The sequence below is a fragment of a genome, unplaced genomic scaffold, assembly GCF_019419815.1.
Source record: "Pyrus x bretschneideri cultivar Hongxiangsu unplaced genomic scaffold, Pyrus_bretschneideri_v1 Contig54, whole genome shotgun sequence".
Taxonomy (NCBI): domain Eukaryota; kingdom Viridiplantae; phylum Streptophyta; class Magnoliopsida; order Rosales; family Rosaceae; genus Pyrus; species Pyrus x bretschneideri.
The window spans coordinates 1,787,876-1,811,976 of NW_025999792.1; the positions used below are offsets into that span (position 1 = coordinate 1,787,876).

The 24,101-nt window shown below is 37.1% G+C and overlaps 1 protein-coding gene across 1 annotated transcript; it reads left to right on the top strand.

The window, feature by feature from the left end:
* The first annotated feature begins 16,433 nt into the window (after nt 1-16,433).
* Nucleotides 16,434-19,672, top strand: LOC103932013 (probable receptor-like serine/threonine-protein kinase At5g57670). The gene is made up of 10 exons (XM_009341542.3): nt 16,434-16,641; nt 16,761-16,879; nt 17,003-17,121; nt 17,223-17,341; nt 17,417-17,821; nt 17,963-18,217; nt 18,327-18,484; nt 18,571-18,786; nt 18,949-19,098; nt 19,178-19,672. The coding sequence occupies exons 1-10, from the start codon at nt 16,497-16,499 to the stop codon at nt 19,319-19,321; spliced, it is 1,830 nt and encodes a 609-aa protein (XP_009339817.2). The 5' UTR covers nt 16,434-16,496; the 3' UTR covers nt 19,322-19,672.
* The last annotated feature ends 4,429 nt before the right edge of the window (nt 19,673-24,101 follow it).

Here is a 24,101-nt window from a genome sequence, read left to right on the forward strand (position 1 = left end):
ATGCTAGCCACGATTGATGAGATATGGATAAGTCGTACAGGTCACTATAGGTGACTCCGACTTATATGCTAGTCATGATTGATGAGATACGGATAAGTTGTACATGTCATTTTAGATGACTCTGACTGATATATCACTTTGTATTGATTTAGTTCATTTGGCCTACTTATTAATGTATGGTGGATTTGATGGCAAACCGTGGTTTTGGTCATTTCCGAGTATGGTTTGGATATATGTATATATGTTGTACTGTCTTATGGAAAACGATACGGGTTTTACTTTAGGGGCATTACTTTTAGAGAGGTAGTAACTTGGGAAGCTTGGTTTTATTGCTTACTCACACCTTCTGTTTGGTGCCCTCCAGGTTTTAGCTGCTGAGTTTAGATCGACAAGAATCTGTGGCGAATCTTAGTATTGATGGATATTTTTGAGGGTATGATTCTTACTCACATTACTGTACCTTACTTATGCTCTGACATCGCGCGTGAAAATGGGTTCGCTCCCACTCGTAGCGCACTCTGGTATTTAGACACTTTTGGAATCAAATTCATTCACTTTTTATACACTATCACATCTTATGGCTTCGTCACCTTCCAGGTGTCGGCCAGCACAGCTCGATTCAGGGTCCAAGTGGACTTTCTGGGTCGGGGTGTGTCATTAATTGCAGCCACTCCAACCACTCCCCATCCCTCCAAAACACTACCCTACCATCACACATCCATTCCTCCATACAAATACCACCCCAAAACCTGTCCTTAGACCTTGTGCCACAACAAAGAGGAGGAGAAGAGGGCCTAAACGTTCATACAATTCAAGTTTGAGTTGTTGGAATTTTTAGGTGTTTTCTCTCCTTGATTTCAATGGTTATATTTACTTATCTTTGTTTTGTACGTATGAGGAACTAAACCCCCCATTAGCTAGGGGGTGATTCGAAACCATGTTTATGCTTGCAATATGAATTGATTACCTTGGGTTGGAATTTCATGAGTTGTGGATTCAATTTGTTTAACTGTTTGATTGATAACTTATTCATGTATGTTTATTGAGAGTGCACGCTTAATTTTCATGCATGAATATGACGCTAGAATATAAGTGAGTTTCACCTAATAGTTATGAACTTATATTCACAAGTAGTGGAGGTTGCTTATAAACAATCGCGTTAAATGAATTCTTGGCACTAGTTTCATGCTCATCATAGTAACGAATGCCTCGTCAACACTTATAGTTTTCATGATGCTTAATGATCTTTGATTGTATCTTTATTGTGCTTTTCACGTAAAGGACTTTTGGAGAATGTTGTGAATTGCGTTGCGCTAAACCATCCAATTCATTAACTTAAGGAGAACTTGACGGTTAATTTAAGCGGACCTAATTAACCCGGGGTGTTGAGTTTCATAATTCATCGAAAGACCAACCGAAAATCATCTTGTATGCAAGTGTAACATGTGTGGAGAAGAACCTTCTAGCTAGCATTCATCCATATTTTATATCACAATTTGTCTTACAATCTGTTTTCTTTATAATCTGTCCATTTAATTTAATTTCGTCCAAACACAATCCCCCCCATATTTTGTTTAATCTTAGTCATTACAATCTATCTTATTTTGTGTTTTTAAGTATTTGGAGTCTTGTGGACTTGTTTTTGAGTTTTTGTTAAGTGAGTTAAGTGTTTAAAGGTTAGTTTTATTTATTTGAGTCAGTTTAAAGTGTTTAGCACCCCTAGTTAATCCCCGGTTAGAACGATCCCTACTTACATCATTACTACAATTGTCACAAATAGGGTTTAATTTGTGTCACATTCGTAACGCATCAGTAGTGAGCTCTAACATCTGGACTCAACTTCTTCGAGAAAATAAAATTAAAAAGACACCTGATGCTTGGTTGCTTTGACTTCAATAAAGGGCTTCCTGATTCAAGTGATGCCTTCTCTCCTTCCTCCGCCACAAGATAGCAAATATTGCAGCGGCTGGCTGTGCAATGGTTGTGCAGTGATGGTGCGATCCCATATATATATATATGTATATGTATATAGGAACCCAAAGAAGCAGATGAAGTACGGCGACTGTGCAGGTAATGATGCAGTGACCGTGCTAGTCTGCATGCAGAAAATGATGCAGGCGAGGAATCCCATTGAGGAACCCAGAGAAGTAAATGAAGTGCAGTGATTGTGCAAATAATGGTGCGGTGACTATGCAAACAGCAATCCGCATGCAATGAAGAATGTAATAAGATGACTGTGCAAATAAAAATTAAAAAAAAAAAAAAAGGCCCACATGCGATGTAGCAAAGAACCCAGCAGTGTCAATCTACCATACTCGTCATTAGAACAATGTACACGCACACAAAAAGAAGGTGCAAGCTACTATTAGCAAGTCAAGAAGAAAAAGGAAAAGAGATGGTGGCGACATAATTATGGAAAAAAAGAAAATAGGGAAGGATGGTGCACGGCACCACCTTGCAAAAGTATCATTTAAAAAAAAAAGAAAAAAAGAAGGAAGTAACACATCTTAATATGTTTTATTTGTACTTAACACAATACGCTGAATGAAATAAAGCATGTCTATTGATATCTTCGAGAAATTACAAATGCGTACAAAAAAAAAAAAAAAAAAAAAAAAAAAAAGAAGAAAGAGAGAAAGAAAAAAAAAGAAAAGAGAAGGAGCCTTCACAAAGGTTGCTTACATGAAGCCCCACTACTTGGCGAAACCCCAACAGCGGGTGGCATTGAAGATAGATTATTCGAAGCCTCAATACTTGGTTAAACGCTAGATAACGAAGGTAAAAGGTGCCTCTGGAAGAAAGCCACAAACCTCTGATGGTCACTTTGAATCCGACCTTCAGATTCTTGCAGCTTATCAAGCTTCCTCTTCATGCTCGTCAAATAATTATTTGCAAGCATGTGCAAATCTCTATTCTCACGCTTAAGCTGTTTGATCTCTTGTCTAAGATTTTCCACCTCGGCCGTCAATGATTCAACTTGATGGGTTCGAGCAAGTAGGCGTTGGCCCATGTTGGACACTGAGCCCGCACACTGAACACTGAGAGCTAGGGACACCACTCTTCGAATTTTAAAAGCTGGATTTTCCTATGTAAAGTTCGTCAACACTTTTCAGACGCAATCTTAGCTTTTCAGATAACGCGTGCAACTTTGTCGAAGATCTCTAACAAAGTTGAAAACACGTGGAGTTCACTATTCCAACTACCACACTTTTGCCAATAAACGTGGGTGGCAAAGCCGCACCCGCACCACTACCTACTATTAAAATGCCTATATATGTCAACATTCATGGCAAGGCATACATCCAAAACGCCTGACTCTTCTTCCTTGCCAAGAATGCAGCTGCAACCAAACCTCTCAATATACTTAGTTTTCTTCTTCCCTGAAAACACCTCTTCAACCACGTCTTCAAAAGTAAACGTATCTTATATCATTAGGGTCGAAAGCAAGAGTATCTCAAAGCATGCCTTTTCCATGTTCTTTCCTTTGTTCTTGTTCTTCCCTGCAAGACAAAGAGAAAGAGAGCAATTAGTCGGCACTTGGAATCAAGCTTCCTGTCTGGAATCGACTGCCTAGAACCCCTTCCCTGATTGCTTACCCAGCACTGCTCTCAAGTACTCATCTTCAAATGTTGATGTACCCCTAAAGAAGATACCAGATGCCTGGAGAACGGATGAGGCAGGAGGAAGCAGTAAATCGAAGCATCTGGAGACAAACGCAACAAATATATATGCTAATGCATTCACTACTTCTTTGACAGCAAAAGTATCTATATCATCAGGGGCGAAAGCAAAGGTTATATCATGTTTTTTCCCTGTCTTTTCCTTTGCCCTTGCTCTTGCCTACAAGACAAGGAGAAAGAAAGCAATCAGTCGGAACCCGAAATCAAACTTCCGATCTAGAACTGATTGCCCAGAACCTTTGCTTGGTTGCTTACCTAGCGTTGCTCTCGAGTGCTCATCTTCAACTGTTGGTGAGTCTCGAATTCCCTTAGTGAATACTTCAGGACATGTGACATGATGTCGGCTCTTTACACTGAAGCTGCCAAGCATGGATGAATCGCTGAGAAGTGATGCTCTGAAAGACCATTTAAAGGCAAAGGGTTGCGCTATGCAAAAAAAAACAAGCAGAGAAGAATGCAGTACAAGGAGCTGGAACAAATCACCGTAACACGACGCCCTCCCCTGCAAAACCGCATAATCCAGATGGAAGAGTTTAAGTCAAATCCAAGCTTGACATCGTCGTTCTAATCAAAGAGCTCAAGAAGCCTCAACAACCTTCCGCTGGCATCGTCGCCAAAGAACAAAGCCTCGCCACGCGACGCCATTAAATCGCCAGTCCTTCTTCGAAAGCAAGAGTATTTCCTATCATGCTTTCTCCATGTCCTTTCCTTTGTCCTTGTTCTTACCTGCAGGGCAAGGAGAAAGAGAGCAATCAGCCGGCACTCGAAATCAGCCTTCCGATCTCGCCTGGAACCTATTCCCTGATTGCTTACCTAGCGTTACTCTCGAGTAGTTGTCTTCAACGGTTGATACACTTCCAGGGAAGATACCCCATCTGCCTGGAGAACAGATAAGACAAGTGACAATGAAACATCAATTTTGTGGATCGTCAGCAAACGCAACAACTGCACATGCTGATTCATCCCCTAACCTTCTTCAATATGAATTGGAAAGATTGAACAAAGAAACATGCCATCACCTCCACCTCGTGCTTGCCTGCCATATGTCTGAATCCTGAAACCGCTCGTGGTCCTATTTTCATTCAAGATTAAGCATCGATGGCCCTTGAAGAAATCATAAGTCTGATTCAAAATCAAGTGTTCACCACCCTTGAATCAAATTCAACTCCAAATAAAAGGAGTAAGTTTAGACCTCCGGAGGAAGCCAAAAAACCCTCCAGCCCAGTTCAAGGTTAAGCCTGTGGAAAATCAACGATTAGAGGAAACCAGAAAATCTTCCAGTCGAATTCAAGATCAAGCCCTGACAGCCCTTGAAGAAATTTCCAACCCAATTCAAGATCAAGCATCGACGACCCTTAGATCGACATCTACATTAAGGGACTTCAAAACGCATCTTCTACACGTGACAAGCACATGTATACGATGCACCTTGAAGTGGGGGCATTTATAGACATTGAAATTTCTGTGAAATAAATGTTGACCAATTTATTAAAATTACAACCTTTATTCATTTCACCTACATCACACACTCATTTCACCTACAACTTCCATTTACTTCACCAACCTCACACACTTATTTCACCTACATCACACACTTACTTCACCTACCAACTCCATTTATTTCACCTACAACATCCACTCACTTCACCAAAAAAAAATGGATGGTGATGATTCACTCTCAAAGCCTATAAATAGGCTTCTCCATCAAGAGAAAAAGGAAGGGAATTTACATCACACCAAAACCTTGAAGCCTTGAAACTCTAAAACTCTCAAGCAATCAGGGTCTCCCTTCTAAAGTTGCCCAAAGGAGTGGAATTTTGAAGCATGCTGCTAATGTCTACACTAAGAAAATGTTTAAAATACTTGAAAAAGAGTTTTTGAATAGCCTAGTAATCACAATGCATGGATATGAGAGTTGTGGTATAGTTCACTCTTTCGAACTTAATGTGGAGGGTCACACAAGAGCTTACCTTGTCCAACTTAACAAGTCAGATGGCATGGTTTCTTGTAGCTGCAAAATGTTTTAGTCCATGGGTTTGTTGTGTCGTCATGCTCTAAGGGTACTAAACGTCAAATCTTGGACTAGAATACCTTCACAACATATATTGAAGCGCTAGACAAAAGATGCAAAGAAAGGATTGGATGCAAATGAGCATAGTCAATTATTGTAGGTAAAAGGCAAACCATATGTTACATTGCGTCGAAATACTTTGATGCAACTGGCTTATAATATATTAAGTAAGGGAGCAGAGTCAGAAGGTGCTACTAGAGTTTCCATGAAAAAGTTGGGAGAGATGGAGGAATTAATTGAAAAGGATATGATCAAGTCAATGGGTGAAGTTAATAAAGAGAGCAATGACATATTTTTGAATGATAATAATGATGATGATTGTAACACAAATGGTTGCTTAGTTGATGAGCCACCAATATTGATTCCTCTGGTGGTAAGGCTGAAAGGAGTAAGCAATGCCAAATTAAAAAACGGTAAGGAGAAACCATAAAAGAAAGCATCAAAAGATATTGTTTCATCTCGTAAGTGAAATTTTATATTTTTATTGACTATTAGATGTAATTCCAATATTCTTTATTACTTAAAAATTGAAATTTGATTTGTAGGAAAAACCAAGAAGCCAAGCAATATAGGCCCTTCACATGGTTCAGCACCATATGATTCAAATTTTCTTCAACAACTCAGTGCACCCACTTGTACAAATGTTAGACAGGTTTATCCAGCTATGAGCTTGTTAACAACAAATAGTCATGCATTGCCACCATCAAACCAAGTAATCTAATTTGTTAGTTTACAATCATGTATGTTTTAAGACCTTGAATGCTCTTATCTTCTCTAAATTCGACTAATTGCATATCATCTTATAATTGTTATGCAGGTCATCCCAGCTGTGAGCTTGTTAACAACAAACAATCATGCATTGCCTCCATATAACCAAGTAATCCAGCCTAGTTTTTCATTTACAAGTATGCTACAAGATAGTCAATTTATGGCGAGTCAGGTATTGATCGATTTACTTTGTGAAGGAAGAATTTATGAATACATGTGGCAGAATTCATCATAATAGTTTTTTTAGCATGTAGTTAATGTAAAGCTATATGTAATGCAGGATTCACATCCACATGTTTATGGGTGACAATAATAACTTTGCTCTTAATTATTTTTCTATATTTTTCTCGTTTTAAGATTGAGTGCGCCTGTCAGTTGAGTAATGTACTATCATGCTAGATATCATAGTGAATAAAGCATATAAGGAGCAAAGTGCCAAGGCATAATAAATCATGTCAGCCATACGATGAGTTGTATAAGATACCATTTTGTCTCATTAAATTTACAGCCACAAGCTCACTTGTACTTACAATAGCAAAAGGCTATTAAAACATTGTATGTCACTACAAAATTGTAGCATTTGATACAACAAATCCAATTCCATACATCAACCTAAAATGAACGGTAGCTATAACTGAAAGTAGTAATCTGAAGCAACCCAAAATCCAATTCAAGTTGTCTTTCATTCTTGCAATCTGACACCCCCTAAAAACATTAGAGAGAAAAGCTTAATCAAATGAAAAAAATCCCATAGAAGTTCTCTTTCAATCTTGCAATCTCCATCGATGGATATTATACCCAAAGGACATAGAGCATTTCCTGGAGTTTCATCAAACCTTGATAGACATTCTTTTAGTTCCTGGTACATACGAAAATCCCACTTAATCAAATACAATGAATTAGTAAAAACAAAGACACTTTAAGATCCAATTTGTTTAACTAAATTCATATATTGCCAAAGTCCTACGAATCGATAAAAAATAGGAAGGACACAAACCATAAAGCAAAGCATTCAAGTCTTTCGTATCACATTTGTAATTCTTTCAAGTACCTCTACCTTTTAATTCTTTCAAGTACCTCTACCTTTTACTTTCTCTCTAGCTCTCTTTGTTAAATAGAAAATTGGCATTGCCCTAACATTTATAATACACAAATTTCATGTTTAAGAAGAAAACAAGAACAGAGACAGAGTTGGGGCCCCAATTAATTGAATAAATAAAGCAATCACTCGACATGTAACAATTGTAAATAAAAAAAATAAAAAAAATAAAATAATAATCTAAGATGACCTAGAACTCCATAATTTACCCAAGTTGGAATCCAAAAGGGTAAAACAAAATTCAAGCAAGAAATTGCAGTCAGATTCAAGCTTGCTTGAATCAGACCCCAAAATTCATGCAAGCTGGAATCCAAAAAGGATAAAACAAAATTCAAGCAAAAAGTTACAGTACTATAGCATGACATTTCTGATTTTTGCAGTTTGTGGATTTGATTTCAAGCAAAATTCAAGCAAAAAGGGAGGTGGAGGGAATTTTATGTTTTGGTGGAAAAGAAAGATTGTAGTTTGTGGATTTGATTCAAGCAAAAAAGGTAGAGGAAAAAGGAGGTGGAATACGAGGGGCAGCAGTATTGGTTTTGGCAGAGAACCCTAACGGCGTTAGGGAAGTTGAAAATCCAGGTATTGTTTTTCATTTAATAATTATTATGCCACGTGTCATTTATTTATTGGTGGGTACAACCAGTTGTCAATGCCACGTGGTGATACTGTATCATCTAATAATTTCTCTACTTATTCTACATCTTTAGTGAAGGGAACCAAAAACTAGCCATAGTTCTCTCCTTCCTCTGAAAGAGCTCTTCTTTTTGAATGTCAAATCCTACTCCCTCTGATTATAATGATGTCGATAATAAGTTCCATTAGTTTCAAATGCCTTCACAAGCTTGAAGAATAATGTCTTCATCGGCTAATCCTTAAAATCCACACAAGCTTTGTAGTTAAGCAAAATATGAGCTCTTACGGAAAAACCCTAAAAGAAAATCTTCAAAACCCATAGGCAAGCATTTCAACATATGATGCATGGCTTCACAAGTTTGCACAAAAACCATTTTGTTCAACTTTGAGTTAGATTTCTCTTCATCGAGTCGTAGATGTTCACTATTGATGTAGGGTTTACCAGTCAGAAGAACCAGTTGCTGAATCGAAACAAACATCTCCAACATATTAGACTATTTTCAAAATAATTTCGTCCAGCAAAACATTGTCGCTTTCAGGCAAGCTAGGGTTGAAATCAAGGCCATAAAAATGGTAAAAGAGTTGGGGAGGCAGAGTGGGATATATAATCCCTGGGAAAGAATATGTCAAATAAAAACAAGCCTTGGTGATGTAGAGTACTCATGAAGTTCATGTAGAAGAAGCTATAGAGAATAGGAAGGGAAATAACAATACGCATGCAAAGAAAAAGAAAGTTCTAGGAAGCTAACTCAATGGAGATATAATTCTATTCAAACCTGGTTACTCAACATCTCAAGTACACCTTATTTAAACTTGAAAATGACAGTTAAAATAGTAAATAAAATTAATTAAAGGAAGAGCCAACATTCTACACACAACTATTAAGTACAATAATCTTGGAACTTGATGTATTTTACTCTTCCACTTTGGCCGCTCCTTAGAATTATCAGGATTTTCATCATTTACTGATGACTTATAATTGAGACTCAAGGGGCTCCTTAGCTAGTCCTCCATCAGTCCCTCTCGGTTGAAATTGACTTGCCATTGAGTCAAAGTTTTGCAGTTGATCATCTTAATAATATGGTTATAGATCAGCCACATTGAAAGTTGTAGAGGCCTCTGTTTTTCTCGGCAACTCACTTGATAAGTACTCACCAAATCGTTTTAGAATGCAAAGTGGACCGTCATCTCTATCTTGAAGTTTACCAAATTTACTTCTTGGAAACCTCTCTTTGTGCAAATTAATCCACACTAAATCTCAGTATTCTCATCTACTAACAAGCTTCCTTAGCAAAAAATGTACATCTTTAAGTACATCCCTGAAGACGTAAAAGTTGAAAAGAATAGGAAGGGAAATAACAATATGCAAGCTAAGAAAAGAGCAGTTGTATGAAGCTAACTCAATGGAGATAAAATTCTATTCAAACTTGGTTACTTAACATATCAAGTACACCTTATTTAAACTTGAAATACTAAATAACAATTAAAGGAAGAGCCAATTTCTAGACAAAACTATTAAGTACAATAATCTTGGAAGTTGATTGGTATTTTACTCTTCTTGCTCCTGGAACTATCAAGTTTTTTGTTCACCCAAGATTCGTAATTGAGACTCAAGGGTGGCTCTTCGGCTGGTCCTCCATTGAGTACCTTCTCGACCAACCACCATAACTTTCATGACATCAATCCTTAAGTCATAAACCTTAAAAAAGAAATTGAACTTGGGAGACCTTGCCGTAGGGTTCTTCTTAAAACTGTTTGGCTAGTGATGCATCTATACAATTAAAAAAATGGCTTGTTGTGGAACTAATGATCACAAGGAGGGTAAGTAACTCTTAGAAAAGTTCTTCAACTCAAGGAATCTCCTCTCCACGCCATCTTCTATTTGTTCAATTTCCCCACAAAAGTTCAACCTCGGATGTTCTTCCAATGTTTCTTCTTTAATCTCCCCATGATTAAGCTTTCTTGTTGGTTTGTGCTTAATCTCATGCTCCTTCACACTCGATGTCAATGATGTCCTACAAGGTAGGGTTTTTAGTTTTTTCTATTTAAGCAACTTATGTAATTGAATTTATGAGTTTCTTTATGTTATCAACAAATCTTTAGAGCTTTCTTAATTTTTGTTTGTGGATTATGGATTATTGATGCGTTTCAATTTGTGTTATTGGATATAAACGTTTGTTAAGTCTTTTCATCATACATTCCGCTACGTAACATCACACTTATAAGTGGTGAGAAATACACACTAAACTTAGTGTTGTATGATGACCTCACAATATTATATATTGGGAAGAACAAATAAGTGTGGGATCTTAAGTTCAACTCCAATCTAAACCTAGTTCGTAACCAAATTGTTATGTATGGCCTATTGTGTGGCTAATCTCAATTTGCCACTTCTTCAGTTAATTTTAAAATCTACTCCTAAAATCTCCTTTATTTTTAACTCTTGTTAAGGAGGAAAATGTTGGAAGTATGCCCATAAAGCCCTCATTGATGTAATAGCTTTTGGAATACTCATTATGTTAAACTCTTATTTGTTTAATGGAAGAGTAAAGCTTATTGTTAATTGCTATTTATTGTATCATGTGTTTAAGCAATAGGGGAATCCAAGTAATGTATTCGATGTAAGAGATAATGATCTAAGTAGTTTAGATTAACAAGACATTTCTCTTATGCTCATTCCTAAAACGTTCCTAGCCATAGGGTTGTCAATTGAGCATTGACAATCAGCTCAGATTAACATGTGTTATGTTGACTCAAGCGTGAGTATGACTAGTGATAGGAGCATATTTATGCACCTTAGTTTAGCTTGTCTTGTACATTTAAAGTGTTTTTCCTTAGTAAAGTAGTCTTTTAAGCTAGTTTTATGTATTTTCAGGATTTAAGGGCAAAGTATGCAAAAGGATGCATTTTGGAGCAAAATTGGGCTTGGAATGGATAGCATATGCTTGGAGCAAAAGGAATGGACGAAATTGAAGACCTAAAGGAGGATTTGGAGTTACATCCTTTCCTAAACTAAGTAATAAAGCCTTAGGATATTTTCTGCCCAATATTTCCCACCATAGCAGCACCCTACATGCATTCACTCTTCATAATTCACTCACATGCTCTCCCATCATCATTCCACACCTCCATTGCAGCCACCAACCAACCTAGCTGTCACCCACATGCTCTCCCATCATCATTCCCTCTTTAACCCATTCAGCCACATCCATGCACTCTTCATGATGGCAGCCACCAACCAACCTAGCTGTCATATTCCCTCTTTAATCATTCATCCACCTATAAATAAACATCCATTGCAGCCACAAAACAACCATTCATTCATTCACCATTCACGCCAGAAATTCATCCCCTCTTTATAACACATCCATACTTCACCATTCTTCATATTTTCTGCCAAAAAATAAGCCTTGAAGTCCCCTACATCCATCCCTATCCTAAACACATCATTCTACACCATCCATAACCCCCAAAACCTATCCTTAGACCTTGTGCCACAACAAAGAGGAGGAGAAGGGCCTAAACGTTCATACAATTCAAGTTTGAGTTGTTGGAATTTTTAGGTGTTTCTTTTCCTTGATTTCAATGTTTAATTTCAATTCTCTTTGTTTTGTGCGTATGAGGAACTAAACCCCCCCCCTTGGCTAGGGGGGATTCGAAATACATGTTTATGCTTGCAATATGATTTGATTACTTCCAATTGCGTTTCATAAGTTGTGAATTCAATTTACTTATCTATGTGAATTACATTGATTTGTGTGTGTTGGTTGAGAGTGCACGCTTAATTATCATGCATAAATTGGATGCTAGGATATAAGGAAATTTCACCTAATCGTTATGGAATTATATTCACAAGTAGTAAAGGTTGATGATCTCAATCGCGTTAAGTAAATTCTTGGCATAAGTTTCATGCAATCATAGTAACAAGTGCTTCGTCAATGCTTATGGTTTTCATAGAACTTAATGATTCTTGCTTGTATCTCTATTATGCAATCATGTAGGGGACTTGTGGGGAATGTTTTGGGTTGTCGTATGCAATCATCCAATTCAATAACGTTAGGAAAATTTGAGGGTTAATTAGTGCAATTCACGGTTAATCTGGGGCGTTGAGAATTCATGGTTTATTGAAAAGCAATTAGAAATCGTTTTGTGTGCAAGTGTGACATGTGTGGAGAAGAACCCTCTAGCTAGCATTTCATCCATATTTTCATCAAATTCATCTTTACAATCTGTTTGAATTACATTCTGTGCATTTTATTTAATTTCGTCAAAAACTCAATCCCCCTTTGCTTTAGTGTCCAACTTAGTTAGAAAGTGTCTTAGTTTGTGTTTTTAAGTGTTTTGATTCATTTTATTACCCAATTTCGTCCAAAGTAGTCAAAGTGCTCAAAACTGCCCAAAAAGTGTTTTTAAGGCTGTTTTGAGTGTTTTGGGTGCTGTTTGAGTCTTTTGGTTTGTTTTAGTGTTTTAAGTGTTTAGTTTTGCATTCTTTGAGTCTAGTTCAGTGTTTTAAACTTTATTTTACGTTTTTGAGTCAGTTTCCAAGTGATTTTGCAATCCCTCCTAATCCCCCGTTAAGAACGATCCCTACTTATACTTATACTACAATTGTCACAAGAGGGTTTTAATTTGTATGCGTATAATTCTCACATCAACTAGTCTCAAGTCATTTAGTGTTGGACACTAAGACAAACACATAGTTGCACGAAAGGGTAATCGAATACACTAAACAACAATCAAAAGAGAGTTCTAAAATGCATGTCATGTAAAGACCTCATAAGTTACAATATACAAAGAAGTCCTTTGACCTGAGGCATCATAGTTGTCTAATAGTTAGGTCCTTGATCTTTGACTATGTCAAAGTCAAAGGAATTCCATTGAGAATGTTCACGGCATTCTTGGGGTCAAGTTATCTAGTCATGTAGGTATGTAAATGCACAACAAGGGATCTCTAACCTTCCATGGTGGAAGGAGAATACTTTGAGATATGATTCGAGAGTCTTTGGCCAAAGCAAATGGATATGGCTTAGGAAGAATGTTCCAAATCATATTCAATTGAATCATATAGAGAAGTATCACACTGGATTGCAGGCATGAAACAAACTATCAGTTAAACAATGTGATTAAGAGTATTGTATCAAAGAATGACCGTATTGCATTGTAGTTGTAATTGAATAGGTTCTCCAACCACTTTTACTTAGTTTGGGTAGCCATGACATACTGTGAGGTGCCACTAATGGGTTGTGCAAGCCCTAAAGATTAGCAAACACTAATCTTCATCAAACAGAGAATTGAAATGTGGTTTCAATTCACAATCGACCAGTAAAAGTAACAATCGCCCATTGCTTCACTAATTGGAACCTAATGGATCATACATAAACTGAGTAAGGATGAATGTGAAGAAATATAAACGAGATGGATAAGCAATTAAACGGTCTAATTGGGCATAGTCAAGAATTAATTAATTAGTTAATTAATCATACGAAAGGTTTGTATTGACTTTTTAAGTTAGTTTCAGGTTACGTGCCCAAAAGGGCTTTTTAGTCCACAAGGCCTATTGAATTTAAGTTGTATGACAACTAAAACTAAATGAGAAATTAGCCCATACAAAGCCAAAACCAGCCATGCTAGAGAGAGGATGAAATTGGCTTAATTGCAAGTTTTTGTAAGGTGGTATAAAAGCATCTTTATAGCCATTCCCTCTCTAGGGTTTTCTTTGAGGCAAAAGAGCAAACATTTTCTCTCTTTGTCTTCCAAAGAGGTTGGCCACTCTAGGGAGAAATAGCTAGCAATCTTTCTTCTCCCTAGTAATTCATTTCAACTTCACACCATCATCCTTGGTGTGGAGACTTAGAGGTTTGCAATCTTGCAACTTTTGGAGATCCTGTCCTCATATCCTCAACGAGCAAAGGAGAAGTAAAGAAGCAACCATCGAAGGAGAGATGAACACAAAACACAAGGAACAATCCAAAGAGTAAGGAAGTGACTTGAAGGCCCTCCACTTGGGTGATCCCTTGTGTAAACAAGGATGAGATAATGAAACTCAAACTCTCTCCTCTTTAATTTGTTTAAGAGTCCTGTTGTTCATCATTCACTAGGCTTTGAAAGTCATGAGTTTATTGAATTGTTTTGAAAGCGTACTTTAAAGTGTTATATGTATGCTTGTACACTCAAATATTCTCATATGTTCTTAGATAGGGCAAAATTTTGCCTTCTAAAAATTGTTCTATTGTCAAATGATTTGAGTTGTATGCTAATATTCTAAATAGAATTTAGGTTAACATTACTAAAACTGATACATTTTACTTTGAAAAGAAAAAAAAAAAACGATAATGGTATTTCATTAAACTTTGCAAACGCATACAGAGGGTGCCAATCGAGTACATAACTCCAATGACCAAGTAAATTTAGCCCTAAATCAAGGAAGAGACCTTGGCAAAAGCATGGCTCGGATCTTGGTAAATGCTCAAATACAGGACAAGGCTCCTCACAAAATGGTGGGAGAGATTAGGGGAGCAGAAGGAGGTGTTGTAGAAAGCTAAGAGAAAGTAGGGGGCGGCGTGGGGAGGGGGGAGGGAGTGGAGGGAATATGAAGTGTGGAGGGGTTGACAGAGGGTAATTAAGAGGGGGGGAGAGAAGCTAGAAGGAGGGTGGGAAGTAGTTGCCGCCGACTCCAAACTAGAGCAAAGGGGCGACAGATGAGATTGCTGAAAACTCATGGTTTGGTTTTGGGAGGGAGAGAGAAAGGTTTTGATTGTTTGTTATGGGTGTATTTACTAAAATCGATCTTTAGTAATTAGGAATATTATGAGTCAATTTTGGTATTGGGATTAGTGTAGGAGTTCTATTTAATTATCGGAAGGCAAGCCCGTGGTTTTTAGGTCTTTGTAATTGACCAAATTATACTAGTGCCCTTAAAAGAGCTGAAAGACTAAAAGCTCAAGTCACGTCTTTGGTCACAAAGCGTATGTTTATTGCATTGTGGTGGAGCTTGGGATTTAGTTCTCGGGTTTTTACTCCACCCAATAAATTAGAAACTGCCATACAGAGTTCGAATCTGCAGAATTGAATTATGGAAACTGCTATGATTTGTGTGAATTCGGGTTGATCTATTTAAAATTATCAAAAGTTTGAGAAAAGGGTTGCCAATGTAATCTTTAAATTGTAATTCTTTTAGGGTTTGAGTGCAATAGTGTACTAGAAAAGTTTCATCAAGTTCTTATAATTAAGACAAATATACTTGATGTATTCGTAATATTATAAATTTTAATTGAACTAAAATGAAACATCATATGTGCTAATATGGTACTAGAGCTGTTATTTATTTGTTAGACTGAATGGCAACACATATTTTGAAAACTTTGTCTTCATATATGTTAAATTGAAGTTTGACCTTCACATGTGCCCTTGGATGCCCAATGCCAATAAAAAAACATATGGGATATAACTATATAATCCTTTTTTATTTTTATTTTTATAAACAAATGATATTATTTATACTACAGGGCATGGGTGGATTTAGCCTTAATGGGGTTAGCAATAATGTGGTTCAAATTCATCTTTGACGAGAATCGAATCTAAGACTTCTTACTTACAAGTAAAAAAGAATACTACTCAACCGTAATGCTAAGTGGCTTCTTTTTTATTAACTTGTGTAGCTTATAGTTTTCCTCTCGCTCTCGATCTCTCATCCGACGATGAATAAGAAGCCGTAGTGTCCTATCAACGTTTCATTCATGAATCATGATAAAGTGAGGGGCTTTTTTTGAAGTGGCACATATTTTGCAGCCCCCCTCCTACCAAATCCAACAGAGTAGCACTTTTTCCTTCTTTTCACCACATTTCAGACTTCAGAAGAGTCTCTTCCGTTGGCTTACAAAATAAGACAAATCAAATACGTGCCCACCAACTTTGCTTATACCCCAAAGCACCCAACCATAACACTTAATTGTAGCTAGAGAGAGAGAGAGAGAGAGAGAGAGAGTGAGTGAGAGAGTGAACAGTTGTCCTAAAATTGGCATTCTAAAAAGAGTTTTTCATGCTTGTTAAACAAGACTAATGGAATGAGAACTATAAGGGGTCCTCACACTTCGCCAACTGACTTAATCATGGTGTTAGTCCTCTTCGTATATATAATCTTAATTCGTTCAACGAGAACAACAAGATCAAATAACTAAAAGAAAGTACTCCTGCACATTATACCCATCAAGTAGTGCGCATCCACAACCTCTTAGTTACCTAATTGATGACAAACAGAATGCGGCCTTCATCCCCGTCTAAAATACTCGTAGGCATGTCTTCCGATGCAAATGACAGCCGGGAATTACTCTCATGGCCCATAAGAGTTCTTGCTCTTCCAAATGACAGCATTGTTGCCATCCATGTTCTTGGTCAGTTGGTTTGTATCAATTTACAAATATTTTTGTTTATCACTAACAAAATAGTAGCATGGTCAACTACTCAAGTTATCTGTATTTGTAAGTCTTACATATGGTTATCTATTTTTCAGTTGGCGAGGAGAGGAAAAAGCGCGAATTAGCAACTAAAAATCAATCGCAGCTTCGTCGAGCAAAAGCCAATGTTATATCTGTGCTTGGAGAATTTGCCAGGAGTTGCCAATCCAAGCAGGTGACCTGAGCATAAGGATGTGAAATATTGTCGTCTTCTTTTGGAAATTGTAAAATGTTCTCAGTATCGGTAACCTTGTTTTGAAGTTATAATAAGGCTCATATGCATGACATTAATTTTCAGGTCAATTTAGAAGCAAGAGTGGTTTTTAGCTCAAGTGTTGGAAGAGGCCTCATTGAGGAAGCAAAATCACTTTCAGCTGACTATCTTCTTCTTGGTGGCTCAAGAAACCAATCCAAAAGGTGAAAATTTTCTTACTCTTTTTTTTTTTCTTCCAATTTTCTTCAATAGTATAATTGATATTGATCACATGATCATTGACATATCTTCCTCACTGAATTAGAACTCCATCCATCACAAAATATTGCTTCAAGCATGCTCCGGCTAATTGCACACTGGTTTTACTTGGGAAATTAAGGCAACCTCAACAAAATTCAGATTCAGAATCTGCAAACTCTAAAGGTAGCTAGTTTCAAAATGTTTGAGGTGTGGCAATTCCTCTGGATTGTATTCTAATCTGTCTCTAATTAATATTAGAAATCCTTCAACCAAGTTCAAGAACGTCGTTGCAAGATATCATGCACAGTAGCAGAACTACATCCTTTTCTGAAAAGCAAACTGTCCAAGAAACAGGGAACAAAAACCATTCACCAAGAACTGTTTCACATGAATTTGAAGCTGAATCTCAGAGCACAGAAGATGATACCTGTAGCTATGCAGACTCGACCATTATGGCATCCCCCTCTCTTGCTACTCCCAATTTCAAAAACCAAGCCAACCTAAGAAAACAACGATTGTCACCTTGCAGAATCATCACTTCATTTTTAGGTTCACCATTCAGAAAACGAAATGGAAGTTTATCCAAGAACGAACTGCAGCTACCTTCATTGAAGTGCTTCAGCTACAAGGAGATCATGAATTCCACAAACAACTTCCAACCAGGTAAAAGTGTCAGTACAATTAGTACTGAAAATAGTTATTTGAAAATGTTGAAAACTGTGGGGTTTTGCCATCCTATCTTGTAGCACTGTGGTTTCCGGCTTACTTGGAATTCTCATGCAATTTGTTTCCTCTGCCTTCCAGATAATATAGTAGGTCGAGGTGGGTATTCAGAAGTATATAAAGGCGATCTTTCTGATGGAAGACGCATTGCGGTTAAGATGTTGGCCAAGGACAGCAAGGATGCTAACAAGGAAAAAGAGTTCCTCATGGAATTGGGTGTAATTTTACATGTCAGCCATCCTAATACTGCTAACTTACTTGGTTGCTGCATTGAAAACGGACTCTACCTGATTTTCGATTTCTCTCCAAAAGGAAATTTGTCATCTGCTTTGCATGGTAAGAAAGATTTACTTACTGCCTCAGGAGTTATTCATGACCTGTTGAATTATGGACATTAATTATGCCTGCTAGAACAACTCGAATTATTACTTGAGACAATTTTCAGGTAAATCCTGCGAGTTGCTTTCGTGGCCTATTAGATACAAGATTGCCATTGGAGTTGCAAGAGGTCTGCACTATCTACATAAATGTTGCAAGCATCGAATAATCCATCGGGACATAAAAGCCTCAAATGTCCTTCTGGGACCAGATTATGAGCCGAAGGTGAACAAGCAAACAACCTTTTTCAGTATAACGTAATTGGTCGCCATTGATTTGTTTAATTTAGATATGAATTTCTCTCTCTGTAGATTACAGATTTCGGACTAGCAAAGTGGCTTCCTAACAAATGGACTCACCATGCTATGCTTCCAATTGAGGGTACATTTGGGTACTTAGCACCAGAGTACTTCATGAACGGAATTGTCGATGAAAAAATTGATGTTTTTGCATTTGGCGTTCTTCTTATGGAAATTGTAACTGGAAGAAAGCCTGTGGATTCATCAAAACTAAACCTTCTCGTATGGGTAAGAATTTGTTACTTCTATATATATAACATGCAAACGCACACCGCATGTGCAAAGACACGTACATATCAGTAAATTTATTGGATTAGACAAACTGAAAATTCTTCATGTTTACCATTCCGGCTTTTTAGGAACGTAATGGTTGACATATATCATGCGCAGGCAAAGCCTCTTATGGAATCAGGGGACATAGCCAAACTAGCTGATCCAAAACTGGAAGGAAAATATGATGCAGAACAACTGCAGAGAGTAGTGCTTACAGCTTCCAATTGTGTGAGACAATCCTCAGTATGGCGTCCCGCAATGAGTGAGGTAAATTCCGAACACAATACATTCCTCCATGCACGAATTGAGACTGCTTTATATATTTGATTTTCTCTTTGCCTTTTAGGTGTTAGAGCTTCTAACCAATGGCCACCACTCTGAAGTTGCAAGGAGCTGGATTCCTAAGTTTTCATCGGATGAGTTGGATGATTATTCGATGGTTTATGGATACGAAGTTCCAGTAGATATTGATTTGGAGAAATACTTATGATTATTAGATCCTTGATTTTTATTTATTTATTCTGCACCATGATTTTAGGTTTAATTACTAGTGACACGAGAACACGAGATACAATTGATAGAGTAAGAGATAAGAAGTTGGATTGTTCCTTTTAACTCAAGTGTCGGAGAGAATCACCATGGAATGTGATGCGAGAGATACTAATAGGGAGACATACCCCCGGTTGTACCAAAGAATCCCCAAAGTATTGGACTACATCTACATGCTACAACTGAAGAATATCTGCAGTTAAATCCAATGTTACTTTATAGAAGGAACTTCAAGTATTACAATTATGTAATTTTTGCCACAAATATGAATTGAGAGGTAAGATTATCTTTACCTAAGAAAATACAGAGCATTCAAAAGTCCATATCAACAGAAATAAAGAACGTAACGCAATTTCCTTTAAACAATTTGACCTTCAAATTCAATGAAATTCTAGCAAAGCACAACCAAATGAATTTACCGATGACCTTGGGAGCAAATAACAACTATTTACTCCTTGGTATTCACAGTATCGGTCTAGGAACTAAAATTTCAGAGAAACGAAACAGAGAAGGTTGTACCTCCTTTTGCTTGTAAAGCTGTACGGTGATGCCAAGTCTTTTGTCTTCTTCCACCTCGTCTGCCAGAGACAAGAAAAGTCGATTTATAACATGCAGCTGCACATGCATGTATTCCAAGTTTTGACTATGATTCTTTTAGCTACTCTGGTTTCCTGAAATTTTCCCGGAATTCTCTTCCTTTGCTTCTGTTTCTGGGAAAATTTTGTTGGAAAATTTAATAATAATAATATTATTATTATATTAAATTAAATAATTCAACAGAAATTAGAAGTGATGCCTTTTGGTGGAAATATGTGTCTATTCTAATGAAGAATTGCAACTTTTGACTCTTCATGAATGATCACATGTTTTCCAAAGAGGTATCTCAAAATCTATAAATAGGAAAGCCCCCTATAAATATAAAGATAACTTTTCTTCATACATACATATAGTATATTAAATATTAGAGTCTCATGGAGTCCATATGAGAGTTTTCAATACAATCGTGTGGTTCATGGAGCCTTATGATTTGGAGTGCTACTATTACAAGGACGTGGTCGTTGTATCTTAGGAGACAAGTACCGATCAATCATGGGCACAGTAGTGGGACGTAAACTTGTCTTAAATATTTGAGTTGGAAGTGGAATTTGATGGAAAGCCGAAATATTGGAAAATTAGAATTCTTAGAAGAAGCTATTATTCTTCTGAAGCCTGAAGTAAATGGCTCTAGCAATGTACTTGAAGTTCTTTCCAGTTTATGCCGGGCTAAAGTTCTTAGCATAAACGAAGCGACAATTAAGGTACAATGAACCAGAACCCTTCAGATCAGACTGATATATTTTTGTGTTGGCAATTCGAACTTAAATCTTCTATTTATTTTTTGTATGGGGTGATAGGGTAAGCTAATATATATTGTTCTTATGTATCAGTAGACTTTTAAGCTTGAAGACTGATATTGCTTTTTATTAGTCTTGTTGAAATGAGTCAAAGAAATTGTGAAACATTGTTTACTGCAATAATAATTACGCTATATAATTGGTTAGTTATGCATGCATTGAGTTTTTCAGTTTGAGAAGTAAAGATAGATAAACAGAAAATGCCTTCATTGGCACCTACTTCTTAAGACCTGAGAATGACAGAATCTCTTTACCGCATACACACATGCATGAGTCTTTAAATGCTTGGTGTGTTTTGCCGTCTGCCGTATCTCTAGAAATGTCATCCTTTTATCAAACCCAACAAATGAATGAAGGGAAAGCGCTGCCCTTTTTGCTAAGCGTTGGAAGGGCATCATTGTAGAAAATAGTATTTTAGAAGTAAGAAATCAAAGTTTTAGAGAGAGAGAGAGAGAGAGAATCGTGAAACTGTATTTCCATTACATTAAGATTCTATGTACAATCAATATTTATACATAAACACCAAAGTTAACTAATTATGTTGACTTAGCACTCCCTTAACTAACATATAGACTAAGGTACTAATTTGGTGCTTCATACCCTTGATAAGACTGTGAGCCTTCATTACTCCTAACACACCCCTTCAAGCTAAAGGTAGAGGAGCAATCTGAAAGCTTGTCAGCCAAGGAAGCAAAACAATCAGCAGGAAGAGACTTGGTGAAAATACCAACAATCTGTGACATTGTGCCAACATGTTGAACACCAATCTATCGCAAAAGAACTTTCTATCAGATGAAATGATAATCAATCTCAACATGCTTTGTCTAAGCATGGAAAACTAGATTGAAAGCTAGTGTTATAGCACTCTTGTTATCACAGAAGATGATAGGTTTTATAAGAAGAGGAAATGAAATATCAGAAAGAATCTTGCAAATCCAAGTAATTTCTACAACAATGTTAGCAAGAGACCTGTATTCTGCCTCAATGGATGACCTAGACACTGTGTTTTGTTTCTTAGCACTCCAAGACACCAAATTTGATCCCAAAAAGACACAATATCCACTTGTAAAGCATTTGTCAACAGGGCAGCCAACCCAATCAGCATCAGACCAAGCTGTGAGATGTTGAGCAACTTTTGTAAACCATAGTCTTGAGTCAATGGTACCTTTGAGATATCGTAAGATACGCTTTATAGCTTGCAAATGTATTGTTCTTGGAGCATGCATATGTTGACAGCCTTGATTCACTGCAAAAGCTAGATCAGGTTGAGTCAAGGTAAGGTACTGCAATGCACAAACAATGGACCTGTAAGAAGTGGGATCTGGAAATGAGGTACCAGAGTGATCTAGTTTAGAAGAGCTAACTGGAGTGTTGCATGGTTTAACACCTAACACATTAGTTTTCTTAAGCAAATCTAAAGCATACTTAGATTGATGAAGAAATAAGCCTTTGGAAGACCTTTGCACTTCAATTCCCAAAAAATAATGAATATCACCAAGATCTTTAACAAGAAACATAACTTGTAGTTGAGAAATAATGGTATGGCATACTAAAGATGAGCTGCCTGTGATGATTATATCATCAACATAAACCAAGATGAAGGTGATAGTTGTGTCTTTCTTGGTCAATAGGCTAGTATCTGAAGAAGATGGAAACAAACCCAAGGACGGAATAGCTCTATAAAAGGCTTTATAACAAGCTCTAGGAGCCTATTTAAGACCATAGAGAGATTTCTTCAGCTTGCAAACATGGGTAGGCCTTCAAGCATCAACAAAACTAGGAGGCTGCACCATATTAACATCCTTTTTTAAATGACCATGAAGAAATGCATTGCTAACATCTAGTTGATGTACAAACCAATTATAATGAACTACAATGGAGAGAAGAATTCTTATGGTTGATGGTTTAGCCACAGGACTAAAGGTTTCTAAAAAATCCAAGCCTTCTTAGTGATGGAAGCCCTTAGTAACTAGACATGCTTTATACCTTTCTATAGACCCATTAGCCTTGTGTTTCACTCTGAAGACCCATTTACAACCTACAAGATTATAAGATGGATGATGAGGTACCAAATCCCATGTCCATGTGGATTAAAGGGCCTAAAATTTAGCTTGCATTACTGTCATCAAAGGAGCATGTTTAGAAGCTTATAGGTAAGTAGTTGGTGTTGATGGTATCTTAGTGAGGGGATCAACTGAAGAAGAAAGAGAATGCTTCATGGCTGTGAAGACTTTGGGTTTGTGAATACCAGATTTAGCTTTAGTAATCATGGGATGGGTGTTATGAGGTGCCTCAACAATTCAATCAGTGACATGTAATGATGGTGCAGATGGGGAAGTAGTAGATGTAGTGTTAGACATTGATAGGTCAGAAGAGATAGTAGCACTAGTAGATTCATGAGCATGAGAGACTATAAGTGCAGAAGTAAATGGCACAGGTTTAGTCATTGAAATAGGAGAAGCTGCAAGAGTGAAGTTGGACATTGCAGGAGATGTAGAAACTGAGAAACTGTGATGAAGATAATGAAAGACACTCTCATTAAACACAACATGCCTTGAGATATAAAACTTCTTTGTGATACGATCATAACACCTATAACCACTATGATTTAAGCTATATTCCAGAAAAATGCACAACTTACTCTTTGGTTCTAACTTGTGACTGGAGTAAGGCTTAAGCTATGGATAACAGGCACAACCAAAAGGCTTCAATGTGTGATACTTTAGGGAAACTTGAAACAATCTTTCCCACGGACTCAAGGATGAAGTCTATGAAGGCATCCTATTAATAAGATAAACGATTGTTTGAAAAGCTTCAACCCAAAATTTGGGAGGTAAACCACTCTGAGAAAGTAAGGTTTTACCTATTTCAACAACATGGCAATGTTTCCTCTCAGCACACCCATTTTGTTTATGTGTGTGAGGACAACTCAACTAATGTGTAATGCCTTGATCATTGAAGAAACTCTGGAGTGCTTTGCTTAAAAACTCACCCCCTGAATCTAATCATAGACATTGAACTTTAGATGCAAACAGTGTTTTAACTTTCAGAATGAAAGTTTAAAGTACTGAAGCAACATCAGATTTAAGATACAAAGGATATAACCAACTATATTTGTGAAATCATCCACTATTATTAAGTAGTATTTGTAACCAGTACAAGAGGACGTAGGAGAAGGTCCCCATACATCGACATGAACCAAATGAAATGGTTTGACTGAGTTACAAGGCAACACATAGAATGGAAGCTTAGAAGCTTTGCCCATTTGACAAGCTACACAAACTGGCAACTGAACCAATTACAAGTAAATGGTGATTATGTAAAACA